At 46.2% G+C, this 22,059-nt stretch overlaps 1 protein-coding gene across 2 annotated transcripts in view; it reads left to right on the forward strand.

Moving 5' to 3' along the window:
- grk3 (G protein-coupled receptor kinase 3) overlaps positions 1 to 13,064 on the forward strand; it is a 108,981-nt gene extending 95,917 nt beyond the window's left edge. For both annotated transcript variants that reach the window (XM_080765900.1, XM_080765901.1), the window contains exons 16-21: positions 1,178 to 1,244; positions 2,497 to 2,592; positions 4,633 to 4,795; positions 7,961 to 8,097; positions 10,722 to 10,835; positions 12,078 to 13,064. In XM_080765900.1, the coding sequence (XP_080622026.1) occupies positions 1,178 to 1,244; positions 2,497 to 2,592; positions 4,633 to 4,795; positions 7,961 to 8,097; positions 10,722 to 10,835; positions 12,078 to 12,239 (739 nt within the window). In that variant the 3' untranslated portion in view covers positions 12,240 to 13,064. The remainder of the gene's footprint in view (positions 1 to 1,177; positions 1,245 to 2,496; positions 2,593 to 4,632; positions 4,796 to 7,960; positions 8,098 to 10,721; positions 10,836 to 12,077) is intronic.
- The last annotated feature ends 8,995 nt before the right edge of the window (positions 13,065 to 22,059 follow it).

The following is a 22,059-nucleotide window of genomic DNA, read 5'->3' on the forward strand; positions in this document are numbered from 1 at the left end:
GCACTGGGTCCCATTTTTACAGTCTTATGACCCGGCCGGGGATCGAACCCCCGACCTCCCGGTCTCAGGGCGGACACTCTAACCACAAGGCCACTGAGCGATCTACCTTTTGGGAACCCCCTGCTGTAAAGGTTGAGAACAGCAAGCCGTCCTCTGCTCTTCACACTGGAAGGGTGTTCGACCAATCACGGCACAGTGTTATAATTAGGAAGGAAGAAAAACTCTTTTCTTTTTTCTAATTATTTTTCTTCGTCCTGAAACATTGTGTTTATTTTATCGCCATGATTTGTCAGGAATAGCCGAGTTGGCTTTGCCGAGGTTCAAAGGTCTTAAATAAATACTTTCGGAAACGTCTATGGGGAAAAATGAAAGCGACGCTCTAAGTGAAAATAATACTTTTACATTTCCATGTCCAGCTCGCTCGTTTTGGTTTCCAGCAGGATTTATTTAAGTGATTTAGGGGCATTCCACTCATTGTCAACATTTTACTATGTCATTAATATATACCTTAGAGGTGTTTTGTGGAAAAAATCATTGATTGATTGTGCATGGTGCACATGGTAATTCACCATGTTAATGATGTTATTCAGACCTCCAGTTCTAGGAAACACAGAATGGGGGGACTTTTTTTATTATGTCCACACAACACCTCTAAGATAATAATGACATAGTAACATGTTGAAAATTAGTGGTATTCCCCTTTAAGCACAGACTCTTACTTGGAAGTATTTTAAAGTTAGCCAACACTCTCAGAGTCTCCTAATGCAGTGGTTCTCAAACGTTTTCATGTCAAGGACCCCCAAATTAACATTTATTAGCCTGCGGACCCCCATTTGTACAGCTGTAGCAGGTCACGTTCAACCTTTTTCATTTCAAGGACCCCCAGTTTGACATACATTAAGTCTACGGACCCCCCACACTTTGGGAACCACTGTCTGAATGAACCTCCATGTGTGTGACTCTAGCCCTGATGTGAATCAACTGTGGCCCAACACTGCCCCCTGGAGCATGGATGTGGGATAACATGTTTGAATGTCTCTCTGTCTCTCTCTCTCTCTCTCTCTCTCTCTCTCTCTCTCTCTCTCTCTCTCTCTCTCTCTCTCTCTCTCTCTCTCTCTCTCTCTCTCTCTCTCTCTCTCTCTCTCTCTCCCCCCCCCCCCCCCCCCCACACCCACAGGGCTCCAGAGGTAAAGGAGCATCTATTTTTCAAAGACTTAGACTGGCAGCAGGTGTACCTCCAGAAGGTAGGGTGTGTGTGTGTGTGTGTGTGTGTGTGTGTGTGTGTGTGTGTGTGCACGTGTGTGTGTGTGTGTGTGTGTGCACGTGCGTGTCTATTTTCTGCATCAGTTCCATTGTTTAGTTCAGTTCAGGGAATAGTCTGTTGTTTATTCGTTTAGCCGTCAGCCAATCAGCTGTGGAGAAGAAGTCTGGACACGTTACGATGACACGGTGCCAGGCAGTGTTTTTGTTTTTGGCAGCAAATTTTAGTTTTAGTCACATTTTAGTCTAAGTCTAAATATCATACGATTTTAGTCGACTAAATCTACAGTTGATTTAGTCGACTAAAATGTATTTTGGCGGGCCTTTATGCCGCCGTAATGACTGATTTTAAACTGGCTGAAAATAGCCGATCTACAAGCTCACAACTTGTGAGCTTGTAGATAGTCTGTTTTCAGCATGCAACCAAGTGTAAAATGACTTGTACTGGATCTCTCGTCCACTCGTCCCTGCCCATCTAGTTTTTATTTTTGTTGACGAAATTGTCAATAGATTTAGTCTTGTTTTTAGTCATCATAGCTTAGATTTAATTTAGTTTCCATTTAGTTTTCCTCTGTGAAAAAAAGGTAGGTATTTTTCGTTGCCCAAAGAGTGTTTTTCATGCAGAACTGATGCTTGGAATGGATTCAGAATCATGAATAAATCCTAGTTTGACACATTGTACAACATGCTACTTAAAGCATAATAAATGTATTTATCTTTTTAATATATAGGTTTTAAATGGTACTCCAACTTTCAATCACAGAATTTTACCATGATCAAAAATGTATAATACTCTATTTTTTATGTTATTTGGATCATAAAAAAAATAACCTTGAACGATTAAGGTCATTACACACTGGTGAATTGGCGACGCGATATATTCGTGCGAATAATTCGCATTTAAAAAAAAAACAATTGGAGTCCATGCAAGCTTCCACATCAGTGGCGAATGTGCGAAAATGCGACCGTTTTCGCTCTTTATTTGTTCGCTCTGGTGTCGTATTTTGCAGAGATTCACAGGCGAACTGCAACATGCAATATTTCGCATTTTCAGATCGCTTATTCGCATCGCGTCGCTAATTCGCCAGTGTGTAAGGACCTTTACTATTGCAATTTATTTTGGGTCATGCCCCGTTAGATGTGTCCTTTTGTCCTGTGAAGGTCCATATGTCATGTTGTCCTGTGAGTGTCCATATGTCTGACGTCAGTACGTTCTGCCTCTGTTCCTCTGTCCAGTACTCTCCTCCCCTCATCCCTCCCAGAGGAGAGGTGAACGCTGCCGACGCCTTTGACATTGGCTCCTTCGATGAAGAGGACACCAAGGGCATTAAGGTAACACACACACACACACACACGCACGCATGCACGCAGTGATGTAAATAGGCTTTCAATGTAACGTGACCCAGGGGTGGTCTTTTTTAGAGGGACAGGGACATTGTATTGCAGTCCTACTTCAATGACGTTAAGAGTACAGGACAAGGCGGGGTTGGCGAAAGGGCCTTTCTGTGTGGAGTTTGCATGTTCTCCCCGTGTCCCCTAGGGTAGGTACCCTCACAAAAACATGCAGTAATCCTGGTCTCTAAACTGCCTCCCCCTGGCCAGCCGGTGCACCTGATGGAGGGGAAAGGAACTGGTTGGAATAACGTGTTCCTTCCACGCGCTATGTCCAACCAGGGAAACTCCCCCCTGTCAGGTGTAAAGGAGCAACTTGGACACTCAGGCATGAAGGGAGCATGAGTTCAAGTCCGTTGCTCTCCCCAGGTCCGGTTTCCCCAAGTGACCGCTCTCCCTCCTGTCCGCCCTCAGAACGTGAGCGTGTGTAAATTCACTGGGCTTATGGTTCTATGGTTCTACTGTGGAGAAGTGCCTTACTGCCTTTGTCCTGCTGCCCCCTTGTGGAGCGTGGCTAGAAGGACATTTCAGGTCAAAATATAATTTAGTTATTTTCCCCCACTGTCCTGCTTTTCAACAAAAGGACACTAGCTGTCCCCCTATCCCTGTGAGTTAATAGCACACATGCTAGAGCATGTCTGAAATAAATATCAGAGCTGAAATCGACTATAATCGATCGAAATAATGTAAATATGAAATAAATGCTTAAACATGTAGCTAGGTGAGTGTAATGTTAGAGACCACAGAAGTGAACCTTTCAAGCCCGTTTTCTCAACTCGCTGTTTCTCTGCAAGACATTACTCTATAAGCCATATCTCCACAACTCGTGGTTCAAACTGAACAACCAATATGTCAATTTGAAGCTATGATTCCCTAATTCATATGACATGGGGAGAAAAAAAAACGTAAATTCAGAAAGATCCAATGACAGCTCCTCAATCCCCTCAGTCAAATTTGGCCACAAATGTCAGACACAAAGCAGCGTAACACCTTTCTTTCTTTCCCTCCACACTCTGTGTGTCCTGACTCCATATAGCTGCTGGACAGTGACCAGGAGCTGTATAAGAACTTCCCCTCTGTGTGTCCTGACTCCATGGTTGCTGGACAGTGACCAGGAGCTGTATAAGAACTTCCCCTCTGTGTGTCCTGACTCCATATAGCTGCTGGACAGTGACCAGGAGCTGTATAAGAACTTCCCCTCTGTGTGTCCTGACTCCATATAGCTGCTGGACAGTGACCAGGAGCTGTATAAGAACTTCCCCTCTGTGTGTCCTGACTCCATATAGCTGCTGGACAGTGACCAGGAGCTGTATAAGAACTTCCCCTCTGTGTGTCCTGACTCCATATAGCTGCTGGACAGTGACCAGGAGCTGTATAAGAACTTCCCCTCTGTGTGTCCTGACTCCATATAGCTGCTGGACAGTGACCAGGAGCTGTATAAGAACTTCCCCTCTGTGTGTCCTGACTCCATATAGCTGCTGGACAGTGACCAGGAGCTGTATAAGAACTTCCCCTCTGTGTGTCCTGACTCCATATAGCTGCTGGACAGTGACCAGGAGCTGTATAAGAACTTCCCCTCTGTGTGTCCTGACTCCATATAGCTGCTGGACAGTGACCAGGAGCTGTATAAGAACTTACCCCTCTGTGTGTCCTGACTCCATATAGCTGCTGGACAGTGACCAGGAGCTGTATAAGAACTTCCCCTCTGTGTGTCCTGACTCCATGGTTGCTGGACAGTGACCAGGAGCTGTATAAGAACTTCCCCTCTGTGTGTCCTGACTCCATATAGCTGCTGGACAGTGACCAGGAGCTGTATAAGAACTTCCCCTCTGTGTGTCCTGACTCCATATAGCTGCTGGACAGTGACCAGGAGCTGTATAAGAACTTACCCCTCTGTGTGTCCTGACTCCATATAGCTGCTGGACAGTGACCAGGAGCTGTATAAGAACTTACCCCTCTGTGTGTCCTGACTCCATATAGCTGCTGGACAGTGACCAGGAGCTGTATAAGAACTTCCCCTTGGTCATCTCGGAGCGCTGGCAGCAGGAGGTCGCCGAGACCGTCTACGAGGCGGTCAACTCCGACACCGATAAGAACGAGGCTCGCAAGAGGGCCAAAAACAAGCAGCTGGGCCACGAAGAAGGTGAGCCATCTGTCGGCACCACTGAGCACTGTTGACTAAAACTAAGACGATCTGTCTGCACCACTGAGCACTGTTGACTAAAACTAAGACCATCTGTCTGCACCACTGAGCACTGTTGACTAAAACTAAGACGATCTGTCGGCACCACTGAGCACTGTTGACTAAAACTAAGACCATCTGTCGGCACCACTGAGCACTGTTGACTAAAACTAAGACGATCTGTCGGCACCACTGAGCACTGTTGACTAAAACTAAGACGATCTGTCTGCACCACTGAGCACTGTTGACTAAAACTAAGACGATCTGTCGGCACCACTGAGCACTGTTGACTAAAACTAAGACGATCTGTCGGCACCACTGAGCACTGTTGACTAAAACTAAGACCATCTGTCTGCACCACTGAGCACTGTTGACTAAAACTAAGACGATCTGTCTGCACCACTGAGCACTGTTGACTAAAACTAAGACGATCTGTCTGCACCACTGAGCACTGTTGACTAAAACTAAGACCATCTGTCGGCACCACTGAGCACTGTTGACTAAAACTAAGACGATCTGTCTGCACCACTGAGCACTGTTGACTAAAACTAAGACCATCTGTCTGCACCACTGAGCACTGTTGACTAAAACTAAGACCATCTGTCTGCACCACTGAGCACTGTTGACTAAAACTAAGACGATCTGTCTGCACCACTGAGCACTGTTGACTAAAACTAAGACGATCTGTCTGCACCACTGAGCACTGTTGACTAAAACGATCTGTCTGCACCACTGAGCACTGTTGACTAAAACTAAGACCATCTGTCGGCACCACTGAGCACTGTTGACTAAAACTAAGACCATCTGTCGGCACCACTGAGCACTGTTGACTAAAACTAAGACGATCTGTCTGCACCACTGAGCACTGTTGACTAAAACTAAGACGATCTGTCTGCACCACTGAGCACTGTTGACTAAAACTAAGACGATCTGTCTGCACCACTGAGCACTGTTGACTAAAACTAAGATCATCTGTCTGCACCACTGAGCACTGTTGACTAAAACTAAGACGATCTGTCTGCACCACTGAGCACTGTTGACTAAAACTAAGACGATCTGTCTGCACCACTGAGCACTGTTGACTAAAACTAAGACGATCTGTCTGCACCACTGAGCACTGTTGACTAAAACTAAGACGATCTGTCTGCACTCTGCACCACTGAGCACTGTTGACTAAAACTAAGACGATCTGTCTGCACCACTGAGCACTGTTGACTAAAACTAAGACGATCTGTCTGCACCACTGAGCACTGTTGACTAAAACTAAGACAATCTGTCTGCACCACTGAGCACTTTTGACTAAAACTAAGACGATCTGTCTGCACCACTGAGCACTGTTGACTAAAACTAAGACGATCTGTCTGCACCACTGAGCACTGTTGACTAAAACTAAGACGATCTGTCTGCACCACTGAGCACTGTTGACTAAAACTAAGACGATCTGTCTGCACCACTGAGCACTGTTGACTAAAACTAAGACGAAAAATGTCCGTCGACTACTTGTTTTTCCACTGACGAAAACTAAATGGAAACTAAATGAAAACTAAGCTATATTGACTAAAACCAACACTAACTATACTGCCAATTTTGTCAACAAATAAAAACTCGACTGAAATGTTATAGGAAGGGACTATAGTGGACAAAAGATCGAGCCACTATGTGTAATCTTACAATTGGTTGCATGCTGAAAATAGCAGATCTACAAGCTCACAGCACAGTCAACTGAAACTAGACTAAAACCGAAACTTAAAATGAACACTGCCGAGGCGGGGTTGGCGAAAGGGCCTTTCTGTGTGGAGTTTGCATCTTCTCCCCGTGTCCCCTAGGGTAGGTACCCTCACAAAAAACATGCAGTAATCCTGGTCACTAAACTGCCTCCCCCTGGCCAGCCGGGGCGCCTGATGGAGGGGAAAGGAACTGGTTGGAATAACGTGTTCCTTTCCACGCGCTATACGTCCAACCAGGGAAACTCCCCCCTGTCAGGTGTAAAGGAGCAACTTGAAAATTGGGTTACAAAATCGTGGGATAAAAATGTAAAGGTAAAAAAAAAATGAACGCGAAGGATTTTGGATCCATTTCTTAAACACTGTATTTCCTAAAGGTCTAAATGAAGAATTGGTGTTAAACTGTTTTCTATGAATAGCTTTTCTTGTAATGTGGATTCTGAAATAAGACAATGATTTCTTATAATAATATGTATGTTCACTAACTACTATGTATGTCTTTAATAATGTGACACGGCTGTATAGTCCCTTCTAATTGAAAAACAAATTAATTTCCGTTGCTACTGCCGATTTTGACACTGACGAAGGCCTGCGCGCGCCGAAACGCGTTTGTCTGTCTGGTATATGACTGCTGCTGTGGAGCACACTCTTTATGAATAAAGACTCTTAGGGCCGATTCATACTCCTAATTTACCGCTGTTTCGGCGCTGTAGAGCCGAAATGATTTCGGCTCTACCGAACCTCAAATGACGTCACATTGTAGGCTCTACAGAGCCGAACCGACTTTTATTCGGCTCTAAAATAGGAGTATGAATCGGCCCTTACTCGACTGGAAGTGCGGATTTAATTCATTTTCTATGTTCTATGTTCTTTTGAAATCTGCACCCAGCACACGCCTGAAACTATATAAAACTGTCTTAGTAGAGCGTGCCTTTTCCCCTGAAAACAAAAATGAACGCTGCCATAACGTCAGACCGTGTGTTGTGTTGCAGACTATGCGCTGGGTAAAGACTGTATCATGTGTGTTGTGTTGCAGACTATGCGCTGGGTAAAGACTGTATCATGTGTGTTGTGTTACAGACTATGCGCTGGGTAAAGACTGCATCATGTTGTGTTGTGTTGCAGACTATGCGCTGGGTAAAGACTGCATCATGTTGTGTTGTGTTACAGACTATGTGCTGGGTAAAGACTGTATCATGTTGTGTTGTATTGCAGACTATGCTCTGGGTAAAGACTGCATCATGTTGTGTTGTGTTACAGACTATGCCCTGGGTAAAGGGTAAAGACTGCATCATGTTGTGTTGTGTTGCAGACTATGCGCTGGGTAAAGACTGCATCATGTTGTGTTGTGTTGCAGACTATGCTCTGGGTAAAGACTGCATCATGTTGTGTTGTGTTACAGACTATGCGCTGGGTAAAGACTGCATCATGCACGGCTACATGCTGAAGCTGGGAAACCCCTTCCTCACGCAGTGGCAGCGACGCTACTTCTACCTGTTCCCCAACCGAGTGGAGTGGAGGGGGGAGGGGGAGTCACGGGTGAGACACACACACACACACACACACACACACACACGTGCACACTTAACGCTTTGTGTGCCCACACACAACACTTTCAAAATAGTGACCCAGGGTGCCCAATGTTATTTTTGTCTTTTAAAAAAAAATGAAAATCACAAAAAAATGTTTGTTTGTTTGTTTTTGTTTGTTTTTTCAAAGACGTCCTCATACTTTATTCGTTTATTTGGTGGGGACAGTGTATATTGATGAACATTACATTAAAAATGCAGTGTAAATATTATATACCAGATTTAGCAAGACTTTAGCTAATTTCCATCTGCAGTCCCCAAACATCAAACATCAAACAATACAAACAGGACTGACATATACAGGACATACTAGCATACAAATACCTAGTACATTTCAAACGTAATAAAGACTAGTAAGAATGAGAATTAAACTATTAGATTAAACTATTAGATAAAACATAAAATCAAATGATCGGAAATCAGATCGGGAGCAAAAACAAACGTGATGGGGACCTCCATCTGTGTGTTGTCTGTGTCTCTGTCAGTGACTGAACAATGTGTCTGTCTGTCCAAACTCCACACCGTCCGTAGGATACGTGGCTAAAACCTTTTAAAACGCACACGGTAAGTGTTTAAAAAAAACAACAATGGCAAAAAAACCCTCCCCATTATACTCCAGGTAGAGTGAAGTTCCCTGCAGTGCACACTGGTAGAGTAAAGGTCCCTGCAGTGCACACTGGTAGAGTAAAGGTCCCTGCAGTGCACACTGGTAGAGTAAAGGTCCCTGCAGTGCACACTGGTAGAGTAAAGGTCCCTGCAGTGCACACTGGTAGAGTAAAGGTCCCTGCAGTGCACACTGGTAGAGTAAAGTTCCCTGCAGTGCACACTGGTAGAGTAAAGGTCCCTGCAGTGCACACTGGTAGAGTAAAGGTCCCTGCAGTGCACACTGGTAGAGTAAAGGTCCCTGCAGTGCACACTGGTAGAGTAAAGGTCCCTGCAGTGCACACTGGTAGAGTAAAGGTCCCTGCAGTGCACACTGGTAGAGTAAAGGTCCCTGCAGTGCACACTGGTAGAGTAAAGGTCCCTGCAGTGCACACTGGTAGAGTAAAGGTCCCTGCAGTGCACACTGGTAGAGTAAAGGTCCCTGCAGTGCACACTGGTAGAGTAAAGGTCCCTGCAGTGCACACTGGTAGAGTAAAGGTCCCTGCAGTGCACACTGGTAGAGTAAAGGTCCCTGCAGTGCACACTGGTAGAGTAAAGGTCCCTGCAGTGCACACTGGTAGAGTAAAGGTCCCTGCAGTGCACACTGGTAGAGTAAAGGTCCCTGCAGTGCACACTGGTAGAGTAAAGGTCCCTGCAGTGCACACTGGTAGAGTAAAGGTCCCTGCAGTGCACACTGGTAGAGTAAAGGTCCCTGCAGTGCACACTGGTAGAGTAAAGGTCCCTGCAGTGCACACTGGTAGAGTAAAGGTCCCTGCAGTGCACACTGGTAGAGTAAAGTTCCCTGCAGTGCACACTGGCCGCGTTCTCTGATTTTTAGCGGCATTTTTCCGTCTGTTTTCCGAAAAACTCTCCCAGTGTGCAACCAACTTAAGTGATGTTTTCTTTTGGTTAAATGGGTCCTGACTCCCGACCCACTGTTTTGGGGAAACAGTGGGTGTAGTGGACAGTGTCCTCCTCTAGGTGTCAGTAGAAGAGAGCCTGTTTCCTTCACACCCTGGGCCAAGCTCCTGCTAGTAGGACCTGTTTCAGGACCCTCTGTTTCAGGACCCCCCTCTGTTTCAGGACCACCCTCTGTTTCAGGACCCTCTGTTTCAGGACCCCCCTCTGTTTCAGGACCCTCTGCTTTCAGTCTAGTTACACAGTGGTGCTCAAACAAGGACCCTGTCACTCTGAGAGCGTTCAAATGGAACCAAATGGAACCCGTTCCGTAGTAAGGGTCAGGCCTAAATGGGTTAAGGAATCCCAAGGGTCCTCTTTGAGCACCACACGGTCCAGTAGTTCGACCTCTAAGCTGTGTAGTAATTGCAGTCAGATTTCAGGTGTGCGAGCTTTTTGACCGTACTGTTGTAAACGCTGTCTGTTTGCCCACACACACCGACACACCTTCAATCAAACACCACCCATGTTGTCCCAACGACTGATTATTAAGCCCGTCGTATTTTGACTAGAAACTATAAAATGTCCTTTTCTTTTTTCTTCCTGATGGATTTGATTTTTCACCCCCGTGTCAATCATCTAATGTGATCCTGGGCTCTACACACCCTCCACCAACCTGGGGAGAGCAACAGACTTAACTCATGCTTCCTTCATGCCTGAGTGTCCAAGTTGCTCCTTTACACCTGACAGGGGGGAGTTTCCCTGGTTGGACGTAGCGCGTGGAAGGAACATGTTATTCCAACCAGTTCCTTTCCCCTCCATCAGGCGCCCCGGCTGGCCAGGGGGAGGCAGTTTAGAGACCAGGATTACTGTATGTTTTTTTTGTTAAGGTATACCTACCCTAGGGGGACACAGGGGGAGAACATGCAAACTCCCAACACACAGAAAGGCCCTTTCGCCCTTTGGGGCACCTCTTTTTTTTTCTTCATTCCTGCCGGTTGGATTTGATTTCATCTGGTTGTTTGTGATCCACAGCAAAACCTGCTGACCATGGAGCAGATCGTGTCGGTGGAGGAGACGCAGATTAAGGACAAGAAGTGCATCCTGCTTCGCATCAAAGGAGGGAAGCAGTTTGTGCTGCAGTGTGAGGTACGTACCAGCGTAACGCAATCAGCGCCGGGATTTCTTTCAAAATAGAAGCTCGGGGTGCCGGGGAAGATATGTCCGCTTTTACTCTGTAAAGCCCCCCCCCCACCCCCCCTTCCGTTTCGGACACAAACCGGGAGACATATTTTTGCCTGCTTACCTCGCCATCGTTATGCAATAAAATCGCGGAATAATCCCTCGCGTTCATATTTTTGAACGAGAGGCAGACGAGAGAAGTCAGAAATGAAGAGCTTAGTATATATCCCAGGCAGACATCAAGACATTCCCCATTTACAATTTAGGCATTTATCAGACGCTCTTAATCCATTTATCAGACGCTCTTAATCCATTTATCAGACGCTCTTAATCCATTTATCAGACGCTCTTAATCCATTTATCAGACGCTCTTAATCCATTTATCAGACGCTCTTAATCCATTTATCAGACGCTCTTAATCCATTTATCAGACGCTCTTAATCCAGAGCGATTTACATTAAGCAAGAACAAAAAGCATGGCAATAATACATCACATACATAAAAGTTCATGAAACATGCGTAAGCTAAGAAAGTAACAGTGGAATATCTATATAATGAAACTATACATATTATAAACTATACTATACATATATACTATAAGGTGCTATGAATACATGAAATGCAATTCTAGTGCCGTCTACATAACATGCTATAAGTCTGTATCAAATGCTTATCTAATTCTTGGGTCTTTGTGACATGCAGTGTTGTTTTCGTCGACTAAAACTAAGACGAAAAATGTTCGTCGACCACCTTTTTTCACGGACAAAAACTAAATAGAAACTAAATGAAAACTAAGCTATGATGACTAAGACTAAGACTAAATATACTGACAATTTCGTCAAGAAAGACTAAACAGGACTAAAATGTACTAGTAGACAAGAGATCCAGTATAAGTGAATTTACACTTGGTTGCAACCTCTTACAACCGGGCTTGTAGATCGGTTATTTTCAGCATGTGTCAAATCTGTCATTTCGACGGCACAAAGCCCGACAAAATACATTTTAGTCGACTAAATCAACTGTAGATTTAGTCGACTAAAACTAGACTAACACTAAGACATTCCAGGTGACTAAAATGTGACTAAAACTAAATGAAAACTTTTCAAAAGACTAAAATCAAAATGTGCTGCCAAAAACAACACTGGTGACATGAGACATGACCCTTGTTGTTCGGTGTGTATGTGCGTGCGCGTGTGTGTGTGTGTGCAGAGCGACCCGGAGTTCGTCCAGTGGAAGAAGGAGCTGACCGAGGCGTTCACCGAGGCTCAGAAGCTGCTGCGCCGAGCCCCAAAGGTCATCGGCAAGGGTCGCGCGGGGGGCGTGGAGCTGTCCAAACCGCCCCTCACACACCGCAACAGCAATGGCCTGTGAATGATGGGGGGAGGGGAAACACACACACACACACACGACACAAACGCACACACCTATTATCACACACACACACTGCATACCCCCCACCCACCCACCCTTCCTTCCATAGTCTAATGTGCCCGTGAACACCACCTCCTCCTCGACCACCCACCCCCCCCCCCCCACACACCACCAGCTTCTCTCTTACTGTATTGACCACTTCTTATATCGTTGACCAGTCAGTCGTTAAAAGCACGTGAGACGGTGAAGAAAACGTGCCAAAGAAAAAAAAAACGTTGCCATAGTGACTTCTAGCCCCACCCCCGCCCGCCCACCCGCCCGCCAGCCGGTCAAGGAAATGGAAGGATGGGGGCGTCCAAATCAAAGATGGCGGAGAGAGAGAGAGAGAGAGAGAGAGACAGAAGGACGGAATGTCTGGACTCTGGAGAGAGAGAGAGAGAGAGAGAGAGAGAGAAGCCAGCATGTTTAGAATAATCTGCATGTACGTGATAAAGGAAAATGTCGATTTCTACAGTGTCGAATCTCTCTACAGTACGTCCGTCCGTCCGTCCGTCCCGCTCCCCTTAATCAGGTTTATCTGGGGGGGGGAGGGCTCTCCTCCTGACAACCATGTACCCCCAGGGGCCAGGACTCTCCATGTACACCCAGGGGCCAGGACTCTCCATGTACACCCAGGGGCCAGGACTCTCCATGTACCCCCAGGGGCCAGGACTCTCCATGTACCCCCAGGGGCCAGGACTCTCCATGTACCCCCAGGGGCCAGGACTCTCCATGTACCCCCAGGGGCCAGGACTCCCCCATGTACCCCCAGGGGCCAGGACTCTCCATGTACACCCAGGGGCCAGGACTCTCCATGTACACCCAGGGGCCAGGACTCTCCATGTACACCCAGGGGCCAGGACTCTCCATGTACCCCCAGGGGCCAGGACTCTCCATGTACCCCCAGGGGCCAGGACTCCCCCATGTACCCCCAGGGGCCAGGACTCTCCATGTACACCCAGGGGCCAGGATGCCCCCCATGTACCCCCAGGGGCCAGGACTCTCCATGTACCCCCAGGGGCCAGGACTCTCCCATGTACCCCCAGGGGCCAGGACTCTCCCATGTACCCCCAGGGGCCAGGACTCCCCCAGGGGCCAGGACATCCCCATGTACCCCCAGGGGCCAGGACTCCCCCATGTACCCCCAGGACACCAGGACTCCCCCAGGGGCCAGGACTCCCCCATGTACCCCCAGGACTCCCCCAGGGGCCAGGACTCCCCCATGTACCCCCAGGACTCCCCATGTAACCCCGGGCCAGGGTGGGCGCCCGCAGGCCGCTGAAACCCCGTACGGGCTGATTTAGTAAACATTGACTCATCACCGCCCCGCGGCGCTCTCCCACTGACTTGTACTGGCGAAGGCCCGGTGTGCTGTGCTGTGTTGTGTTCCAGAAGGTCCCGGTGTGTTGTGTTGTGTTCCAGAAGGTCCCGGTGTGCTGTGTTGTGTTCCAGAAGGTCCCGGTGTGTTGTGTTGTGTTCCAGAAAGATCCGGTGTGTGTTGTTGTGTTCCAGAAGGTCCCGGTGTGCTGTGTTGTGTTCCAGAAGGTCCCGGTGTGTTGTGTTGTGTTCCAGAAGGCCCGGTGTCGGTGTGTTGTTTGTTCAACGGATAGATCGACCCGGATGTGTCGGGCAAACCCAAGTATTATTGGAGCCATTTTAAAGTCTTACACTCAACTCAAAACAACACACACACACACACACACACACACACACACACACGCCTCAGACGTCATGGTCTTGGAGATTGGACGGTATGTGCTGTGCCCCTTACCCTCCCCCGTACCGTACCGCCCCTCCCCCCCAGAACACTGACTGAATAGTCCAGCTCCCTGGCACCGCCAGGAGGGAACGGAGGGGGGGTGAGGAGGAGGAGGAGGAGGAGGAGGAGGAGGGGGGATGGATGGGTGGGCGGATAGATGTCCGTGTGTGTGTGTGTGTTTGTGTATTTCGTTTCTTAAGTCTTGCAGGAGTCGGTCAGTCAGTCGGGGAATGTATTTGTGTAGTCTGTCAAGAGACAGAGGGAGAGAGAGAGAGAGAGAGAGAGAGACAGAGGGAGAGAGACGGAGGAGAAAAACAAGGCTGCTTGGACATTGGTCCCCCATCCTCTCATCTCATTGGTCCCCCATCCTCTCATCCATTCCTCTGATTGGACATTGGTCCCCCATCCTCTCATCCATTCCTCTGATTGGACATTGGTCCCCCATCCTCTCCTCCATTCCTCTGATTGGACATTGGTCCCCCATCCTCTCATCCATTCCTCTGATTGGACATTGGTCCCCCATCCTCTCATCCATTCCTCTGATTGGACATTGGTCCCCCATCCTCTCCTCCATTCCTCTGATTGGACATTGGTCCCCCATCCTCTCATCCATTCCTCTGATTGGACATTGGTCCCCCATCCTCTCATCCATTCCTCTGACCCGTTTGGACATTGGTCCCCCATCCTCTCATCCATTCCTCTGATTGGACATTGGTCCCCCATCCTCTCATCCATTCCTCTGATTGGACATTGGTCCCCCATCCTCTCATCCATTCCTCTGATTGGACATTGGTCCCCCATCCTCTCATCCATTCCTCTGACCCGTTTGGACATTGGTCCCCCATCCTCTCATCTCATTGGTCCCCCATCCTCTCATCCATTCCTCTGATTGGACATTGGTCCCCCATCCTCTCATCTCATTGGTCCCCCATCCTCTCATCCATTCCTCTGACCCGTTTCTGCATTCCATGATTTTTAAAAACGTGTATGAAGTGCCAACATCGATATTTACTTGAGTCACCTGATGCTATCCAGGAGGACACACACCCAGGAGGAGGATACCATTCCAGTGCAGTAAAGGGGAATGTTTGTTTTCTTTTCTTTTGCCTGATCGACCCCCCTTTTTACAGCCCGTTGCCATACAGACAGAGAGACAAAGGAAACGGCCAAGCCGTTGCTATGGGAACGTGTAACCATGATGGTGATGATGGCGGCGGATACTGTATCTCCGGACGGACGGACGGACGGACGGTCGGACGGACAAAACTATTATTGGCAACGATGTGTTTCCTGGACGACGTTCTGGCGGTTGCACTCACGGACACAGACGACGTTAACTCTCGGGACGCATGGCCGGTTTGCACCGGACGAGAAGGAATCCAGTTGACCTGACTGAGGAGAGGATAGCCTTGTTTTCTTTTCTCCAGTGTATATATAATAATGCAACTGTTCCCTTATGTGCATCCAGTATATTATTACTCCTACTCTACAGCCTGTTTGCATTAACGGGGATTTCTCTGTTTTGCCTGTTTGTAAATCTTGTCCTTCTAGTCAGGCTTTTGGTGTCGAGGTAAAGGGGGGCGCGGAGAGAGGAAGGGGGGGGGTTTCTGTGGTGTTTTTGGGGGGGCGGGGGGGTGTATCTTAAGGCGCTGGGGGGGAATTTGGTCTGACAGCTTTCAGTCGACTTCGCGGCTCGCTCATACCTCAGTTGTACTTAGTTCCGCGAGGCGGGGGGGGGGGCACACGAAAAAACCTCTTGAGGGCGCAGGGCCTGGGAACGTGAAAATAAGACCCATTTTTACACTTTGTCGCACGTTACTGGGGGGGGGGGGGGGGGGGGGGTAGTAGCCGCTCGACGCATGCCAACGTGACGCGTTGGGATCGGGGCTGTTTCCCCTGCGTTGCCGTACATGGATGACTTACTAATGAAGCATAATTATAGCGCCACTCCGTGTGCGTCGTTTTTCAGACACTCGGGCCCCAAAGTCTGCATGTCAGTCCATCATCACATCATAGTCCTGTCCCTCACATCATAGTCATGTCCCTCACACCGTAGTCATGTCCCTCACATCATAGTCATGTCCCTCACATCATAGTCATGTCCCTCACATCATAGTCATGTCCATCACATCATAGCCATGTCCCTCACATCATAGTCATGTCCATTACATCATAGTCATGTCCATTACATCATAGTCATGTCCATTACATCGTAGTCATGTCCCTCACATCGTAGTCATGTCCCTCACACCGTAGTCATGTCCCTCACACCGTAGTCATGTCCCTCACATCATAGTCATGTCCCTCACACCGTAGTCATGTCCATCACATCGTAGTCATGTCCCTCACATCATAGTCATGTCCATTACATCATAGTCATGTCCATTACATCGTAGTCATTTCCCTCACACCGTAGTCATGTCCCTCACACCGTAGTCATGTCCCTCACATCATAGTCATGTCCCTCACACCGTAGTCATGTCCATCACATCGTAGTCATGTCCCTCACATCATAGTCATGTCCCTCACATCGTAGTCATGTCCCTCACATCATAGTCATGTCCCTCACACCGTAGTCATGTCCATCACACCGTAGTCATGTCCCTCACATCATAGTCATGTCCCTCACACCGTAGTCATGTCCATCACACCGTAGTCATGTCCCTCACATCATAGTCATGTCCCTCACATCGTAGTCATGTCCCTCACATCATAGTCATGTCCCTCACACCGTAGTCATGTCCCTCACATCATAGTCATGTCCCTCACACCGTAGTCATGTCCATCACACCGTAGTCATGTCCATCACACCGTAGTCATGTCCATCACACCGTAGTCATGTCCATCACACCGTAGTCATGCCCATTTGCAGCCATTCCGGTTAATTAGAACGTTTGGATGTTTTCCCATTTTTCGACTCACAGATAAATCATAATCATTTGGTTAAAATGCTTTGGGTTTATAGTCAGTGTTTTGCACCGTGTCAGACGAGTTTTAGGTGAAGGTTATGATTATAAAACTCCGGTTTAATATATGATTATTGTTTTTATACCGCCTTTTTTCCCCCCCGGACGCGACACATGAGAGCCCACATAATCCATTTAAAAAACGATACAGGTGTTAAAGGTGTTAATAGGATATTAAGGTTTTTTGCAGATGGGTCTTTGTAAAGGTTTTTACTAGTATAACTTAAAAGGTCTACAAAAACAAGGCAAAAGTGCTGCTGCGTATTGTGTCAAATCAACAAGTCGGAGAGAGAGAGAGAGAGAGAGAGAGAGAGAGAGAGGGAGGGGTGGGGGGGGGGTGAGGGGGAGGAATGTTGAACTAATTTCAGGGGTTTTAACTTTTCATGCAGTTGCAAAAATGTTCCTCATCTGTGTTTGTGGATGCATTCCCAGAGCTGTGACATGCGTGTGTGACTTTAAAAAAAAAAGAAAAAAAAAACATAGGAAAAAGGGGTGGGGTTTGACTATAGGGCTGTGTTTGTGATATTATATTGTAGCCTTTATCCAATTAGGGGGCGAGAGGGAATAAGGAAAGATTATTGTCTTATAGAGAAATCGTTGTCACCTTTTTAAGGTGTCTTTTATTTTTGTAAACCAAACTGGTTTTTATTGTTTTTCCATTGTAATTATTTTGTTGCACCTTTTTTTTTTTTTTTTGCCCAATGTGTTTCTTAATGGTCGTTCTTTGTGCCAAATAACCTGTTGCTGAGTGGAAGCCATCACCCCCCCCCCCACCCCCTCCCCTTAACTCATTCTGACCTGAGATCAGATTCATACGAGGTTTCCACTGGACACACACACTGGTCTTGATTAACCCCATTCTGACCTGAGATCAGATTCTAAAAAATGTCAGTCGTTCTTCGTTTTTTTCAAAAATAGCAGACCTACAAGCTCGTAGCGCGCCACTCGGTGGCGCGCTATGAGCTTGTAGATCTGGTATTTTTCAATATAGCTAAAGCACGACTTGATGCTATAACACCAAAATGGGTTTCCCGTTCAGAATGGGTTAAATCCTGACAGTTCTCTGAAGACCCCCCATGTTTCTATACGTCAGTGTTCGTCGAACTATTTCATGTCAAGGACCACCAAATATATATATGTAATCGGCCCGCCCATCTGACCCCCCATCTGAAAATATGTTGTTCCAGGACATACTTTCTTTTTTTAAACATTGTAAAAGTTTAGTTGTATTGCTTTTCTACCCCGAACCCCAACCTGAACCTTATCCTAAGCCTATAAACTTTAAAAATATTTTTTTAAAACAACAATCTTTTTTTTAATCTTGTGGGGACCAGGGGCGTAGGAAAAAAGTCTTATTTTTACCTCACGAGTACAGTATACCTTAGTAATACAAGTACACTCACTTGCACACATTTGTATTACTGTGTACTCGTTAGGACGTCAGTGTTGTAAACCAAACTGGTGTTGTTGGAAAGGACCATTTAATGGATGCCATTCGCTTGTTTTATCGTGCGTGCCATTTTTTTCTTTTTAAATCCCTAAACCCCCCAAGGCCGAAAAAGAAGCAGATCTTCAAGCTCACAGCGTTTGGCAGCGCAACGCGATGTGAGCTTGTATGTCGTCTATTTATGGTGCACGCAACTAACTTAACTTCTCTTAACCCATTCTGACCTGAGATCAGATTCATACGAGGTTTCCACTGGACACACACTGGTCTGATGAACCCATTCTGACCTGAGATCAGATTCATACGAGGTTTCCACTGGACACACACTGGTCTGATGAACCCATCAGATTCTAAAATTGTCAGTCGTTCTTCGATTTTTCAAAAATAGCAGACCTACAAGCTCGTAGCGCGCCACTGAGTGGCGCGCTATGAGCTTGTATAGGTCTGCTATTTTTGAAAAAGTCGTGACATTGCAGCACAAATCTTTGAATATATCTTCTTTCAGAACACTTTTTTAAAATGTTGACGTCGGGCCTAAAATGGTTTAACGAGGACCTGGAAAATTGTCCTCGAGATATCGAGTTCCTCACCTTATACCACACTTTAGTGGACAAATCCCCCTAACTAGTATAGTAGTACAAGTACACACTTAACGCACACTGTCACGCACGCACGCCTACTCTAGAGCAGTGGTTCCCCAAACTGGGGGTCCGGGTGACCCCTAGGGGTCCTTGAGGGAGTTCCAGGGGGTCCCCAGCTAAGTGATAGTTATAGGAAACCAAAAGAATCGAGTCCATTTGTGCACTCTCAGAGTTAAATTAACTTTGATTTTACAATTTACATCGGGGGGTCTCCCAGAGATAGAAATGCCATTAAAATAGGGTACTTACTTACTCCTCTTCGTCCCCCCCCCATGTGGGACATAAGGCTTCAACGAGCGCTCTCCGTTGCATCCGATCCCTGGCAGCACGTTGCTCCTCTCCGCTCCCCAGGACAGGTTCATCTGTTCCAGCTCCTGCGTTCCACAGTTCTGCGCCAGGTGGTTCTTATGGGCCTCCCAGGTTTTCTTTTGCCTGGTGGACTGGTGTCCATCTTAAGGCCCCCTTTGTGATGCAGTCCTCCTGCTCCATCCTCGGTTCACGTCCTACAGCCATCTCAGGCGTCTGTGTGTGTGTAATGTCCTCGGTGATGCTCCGGCTCCCCGTTTGTTTGTACACTTCATTGTTTGATATTTTTTTCGGCCAAAATATCGGACCTTTTTTTTTTTTTTCATTAAAGAAGGTCATTAAATATAGGGTGCCGTTAGCCTAATTCAGGTCAAACTGCCAGGGGGCCCTTGACATGAAAATGGTTGAGAATCACTGCGAGAATCGTGTGTGTGTGTGGGTGGGGGTGGGGGGCCCTTGGCATATATTTTCAAAATGGCGGGGTCCGCGGGGCTAATTGGTGGTCCTTGACATGGGAAAAGTTTGTGAACCGCTGAGTAGAGTCATGTCCTCTGAAGGACACAGAACGGCGGCCAAACGGAGCAGGAGCTTGAGGCTGTTTGTTCGGGTGTGTATCGCTGTGTTTTCCACCAGCTGGCAAAATTTTTTTTTTTGTTTTTTATGAAAAAAACGACACAAGCCAGCTAGCTCTCATAATGTTGCTCCTGACGGGTTTCTGTCACATCGTCTCTCTCGGTGTGTAAATGTGGTGAGTGCGCGCAACGCAACACAACGCAACACAACGCACGGCGCGCAACGCAACGCACGGCGCGCAACGCAACGCACGGCGCGCACAACGCAACGCGTTTTATTCAGTGAAAGATGTTTTTGTTTTCGTTTTTTTTTGTCATTACACAATTTCTTGACTCACATAATATGCTCGACAAGACAACGAAAGGGTGGCATATAGGAAGAAATAGAAAATGACGAAAAAAAAAAAACTAAATTTTAAAGTATATATAAATATATGTGTATATGAAAAATGGACAAAAATGCTCTAGGTTTATTTAAAAAGAAAATTAATGTAGAAAACAAAAAAAATGTTTGTTTGCGGGGGAAAGACTCAAGTTCTTTATTTTTATTTTTATGTGAGTATAATTGTTTGTGGTGAAGACTTAAAGGCTCGGATCTTGCACATAAAGAGTTTAGATATTGTACCTGCAAGTAACAGATGATTATTATTTTTTAAATACCAAGAAGACTCCTGCGCTTTTCATATTTATTGTGTTTATTTTTCGGGGACGTGCCCCTCCTTTCCCCCTCCCGAGATCTTCGCTGTAGAAATACTCTTGGTTTACACACCCATCGGAAAAAAAAACAACGGTCTGTTTTTTTTTCATAATGCCATAAAAACACGAAATACTACTGGCTTTTGGGTTATTATCACCATTAAGGTCATGATGATACTGATATATTATTGATAATATTATTCCATGATGATTATTGTTATTAAATTTATTTTTATTTCAATGACTTTTTTTTTTTCTTTTTTCAAGACCGGTAGGAACTTTACGTGTTGGACTGGTTGTAACAAAACGGTTCAGAAATAAAAATATTTTTTTTTTCGTGTTATTATACTGTGTGAGTTTACATGGTTCTTTAATGTAAGAGGGCATGCTGCTTGATACTATAGAGCACCGAAGTCTGACGTCAATATCGGTAGAGGGCGCAAATCCACAGGTTCATGTACTTTCTATTTGCATTGTAATCCCCATAGGAGGATTTTAGATCGCCTCATATAAGAACTGTGTTTGAAAAATAAACATGTCATCCCGGCCGCTTCACTCATATGGATATGAAGAATCAACTGACTGAGAGAAAACGCTAATGTTACTGCTACTGAATTAGTTACATTTTCGCTAGAAGCAGACTGTATCATATATGAGTGACTGACTGTTGCAAACGATACGCTTATAGTAGACGATATTAAGATCACCCCATGTTATTCTCCATAGAGAAATTACTTCCGTGAACCAGGGGAACCGAAGGGATGAGCGAGTTACGTCAGGACTTCGGTGCTCTATAGATGTTAGGGTAAGTATACTTACTATAGTATGGTGCATGCAGGGGTCATGGGAACTTTAATGATGGCGAGGGCCAATATATTTCCACACTCACTCCAGTGGGGCCACAGTACTAGTGTACATATTACTGTCATAGCAAAATTTGCCGATCTACAAGCTCACAACGCGTCTCAATGCGACACGTTTTGAGCTTGTAGATCAGCTATTTTTGCTATATTTGAATTGAAAACCTGATTATTATTTTTTTGCTATTGGAATCCTGAAAAGTAACCTTTTTATTGAATTTCAAATGCATTTAGTTATAGTTATTGTTATGAACTGTTAACATAACTACATTGGACACAAAAAGATAAACATTTTAATGCTAGTCATTTAGTACTATAGTCATTTAATGACCTAGTCAGTAATTAAAGCGGGTTTGGAATTGTAAACAGCTGAAATCAATACTATATCAGTATTCTGATATTAACATGCGGGCCGCATTAAGTGCGGCCCCCGGGCCGCCAGTTGCCCACCCCTGGTATAGCGTAAAGAAAGTCAAGTATACTAACTAGACTACCAAGTAGTATACAGTCAACAGCGACATCTGCTGACCAAAA

The sequence above is a fragment of the Protomyctophum bolini genome (assembly GCF_963924005.1).
Source record: "Protomyctophum bolini genome assembly, chromosome: 6".
In the NCBI taxonomy this organism is placed as follows: domain Eukaryota; kingdom Metazoa; phylum Chordata; class Actinopteri; order Myctophiformes; family Myctophidae; genus Protomyctophum; species Protomyctophum bolini.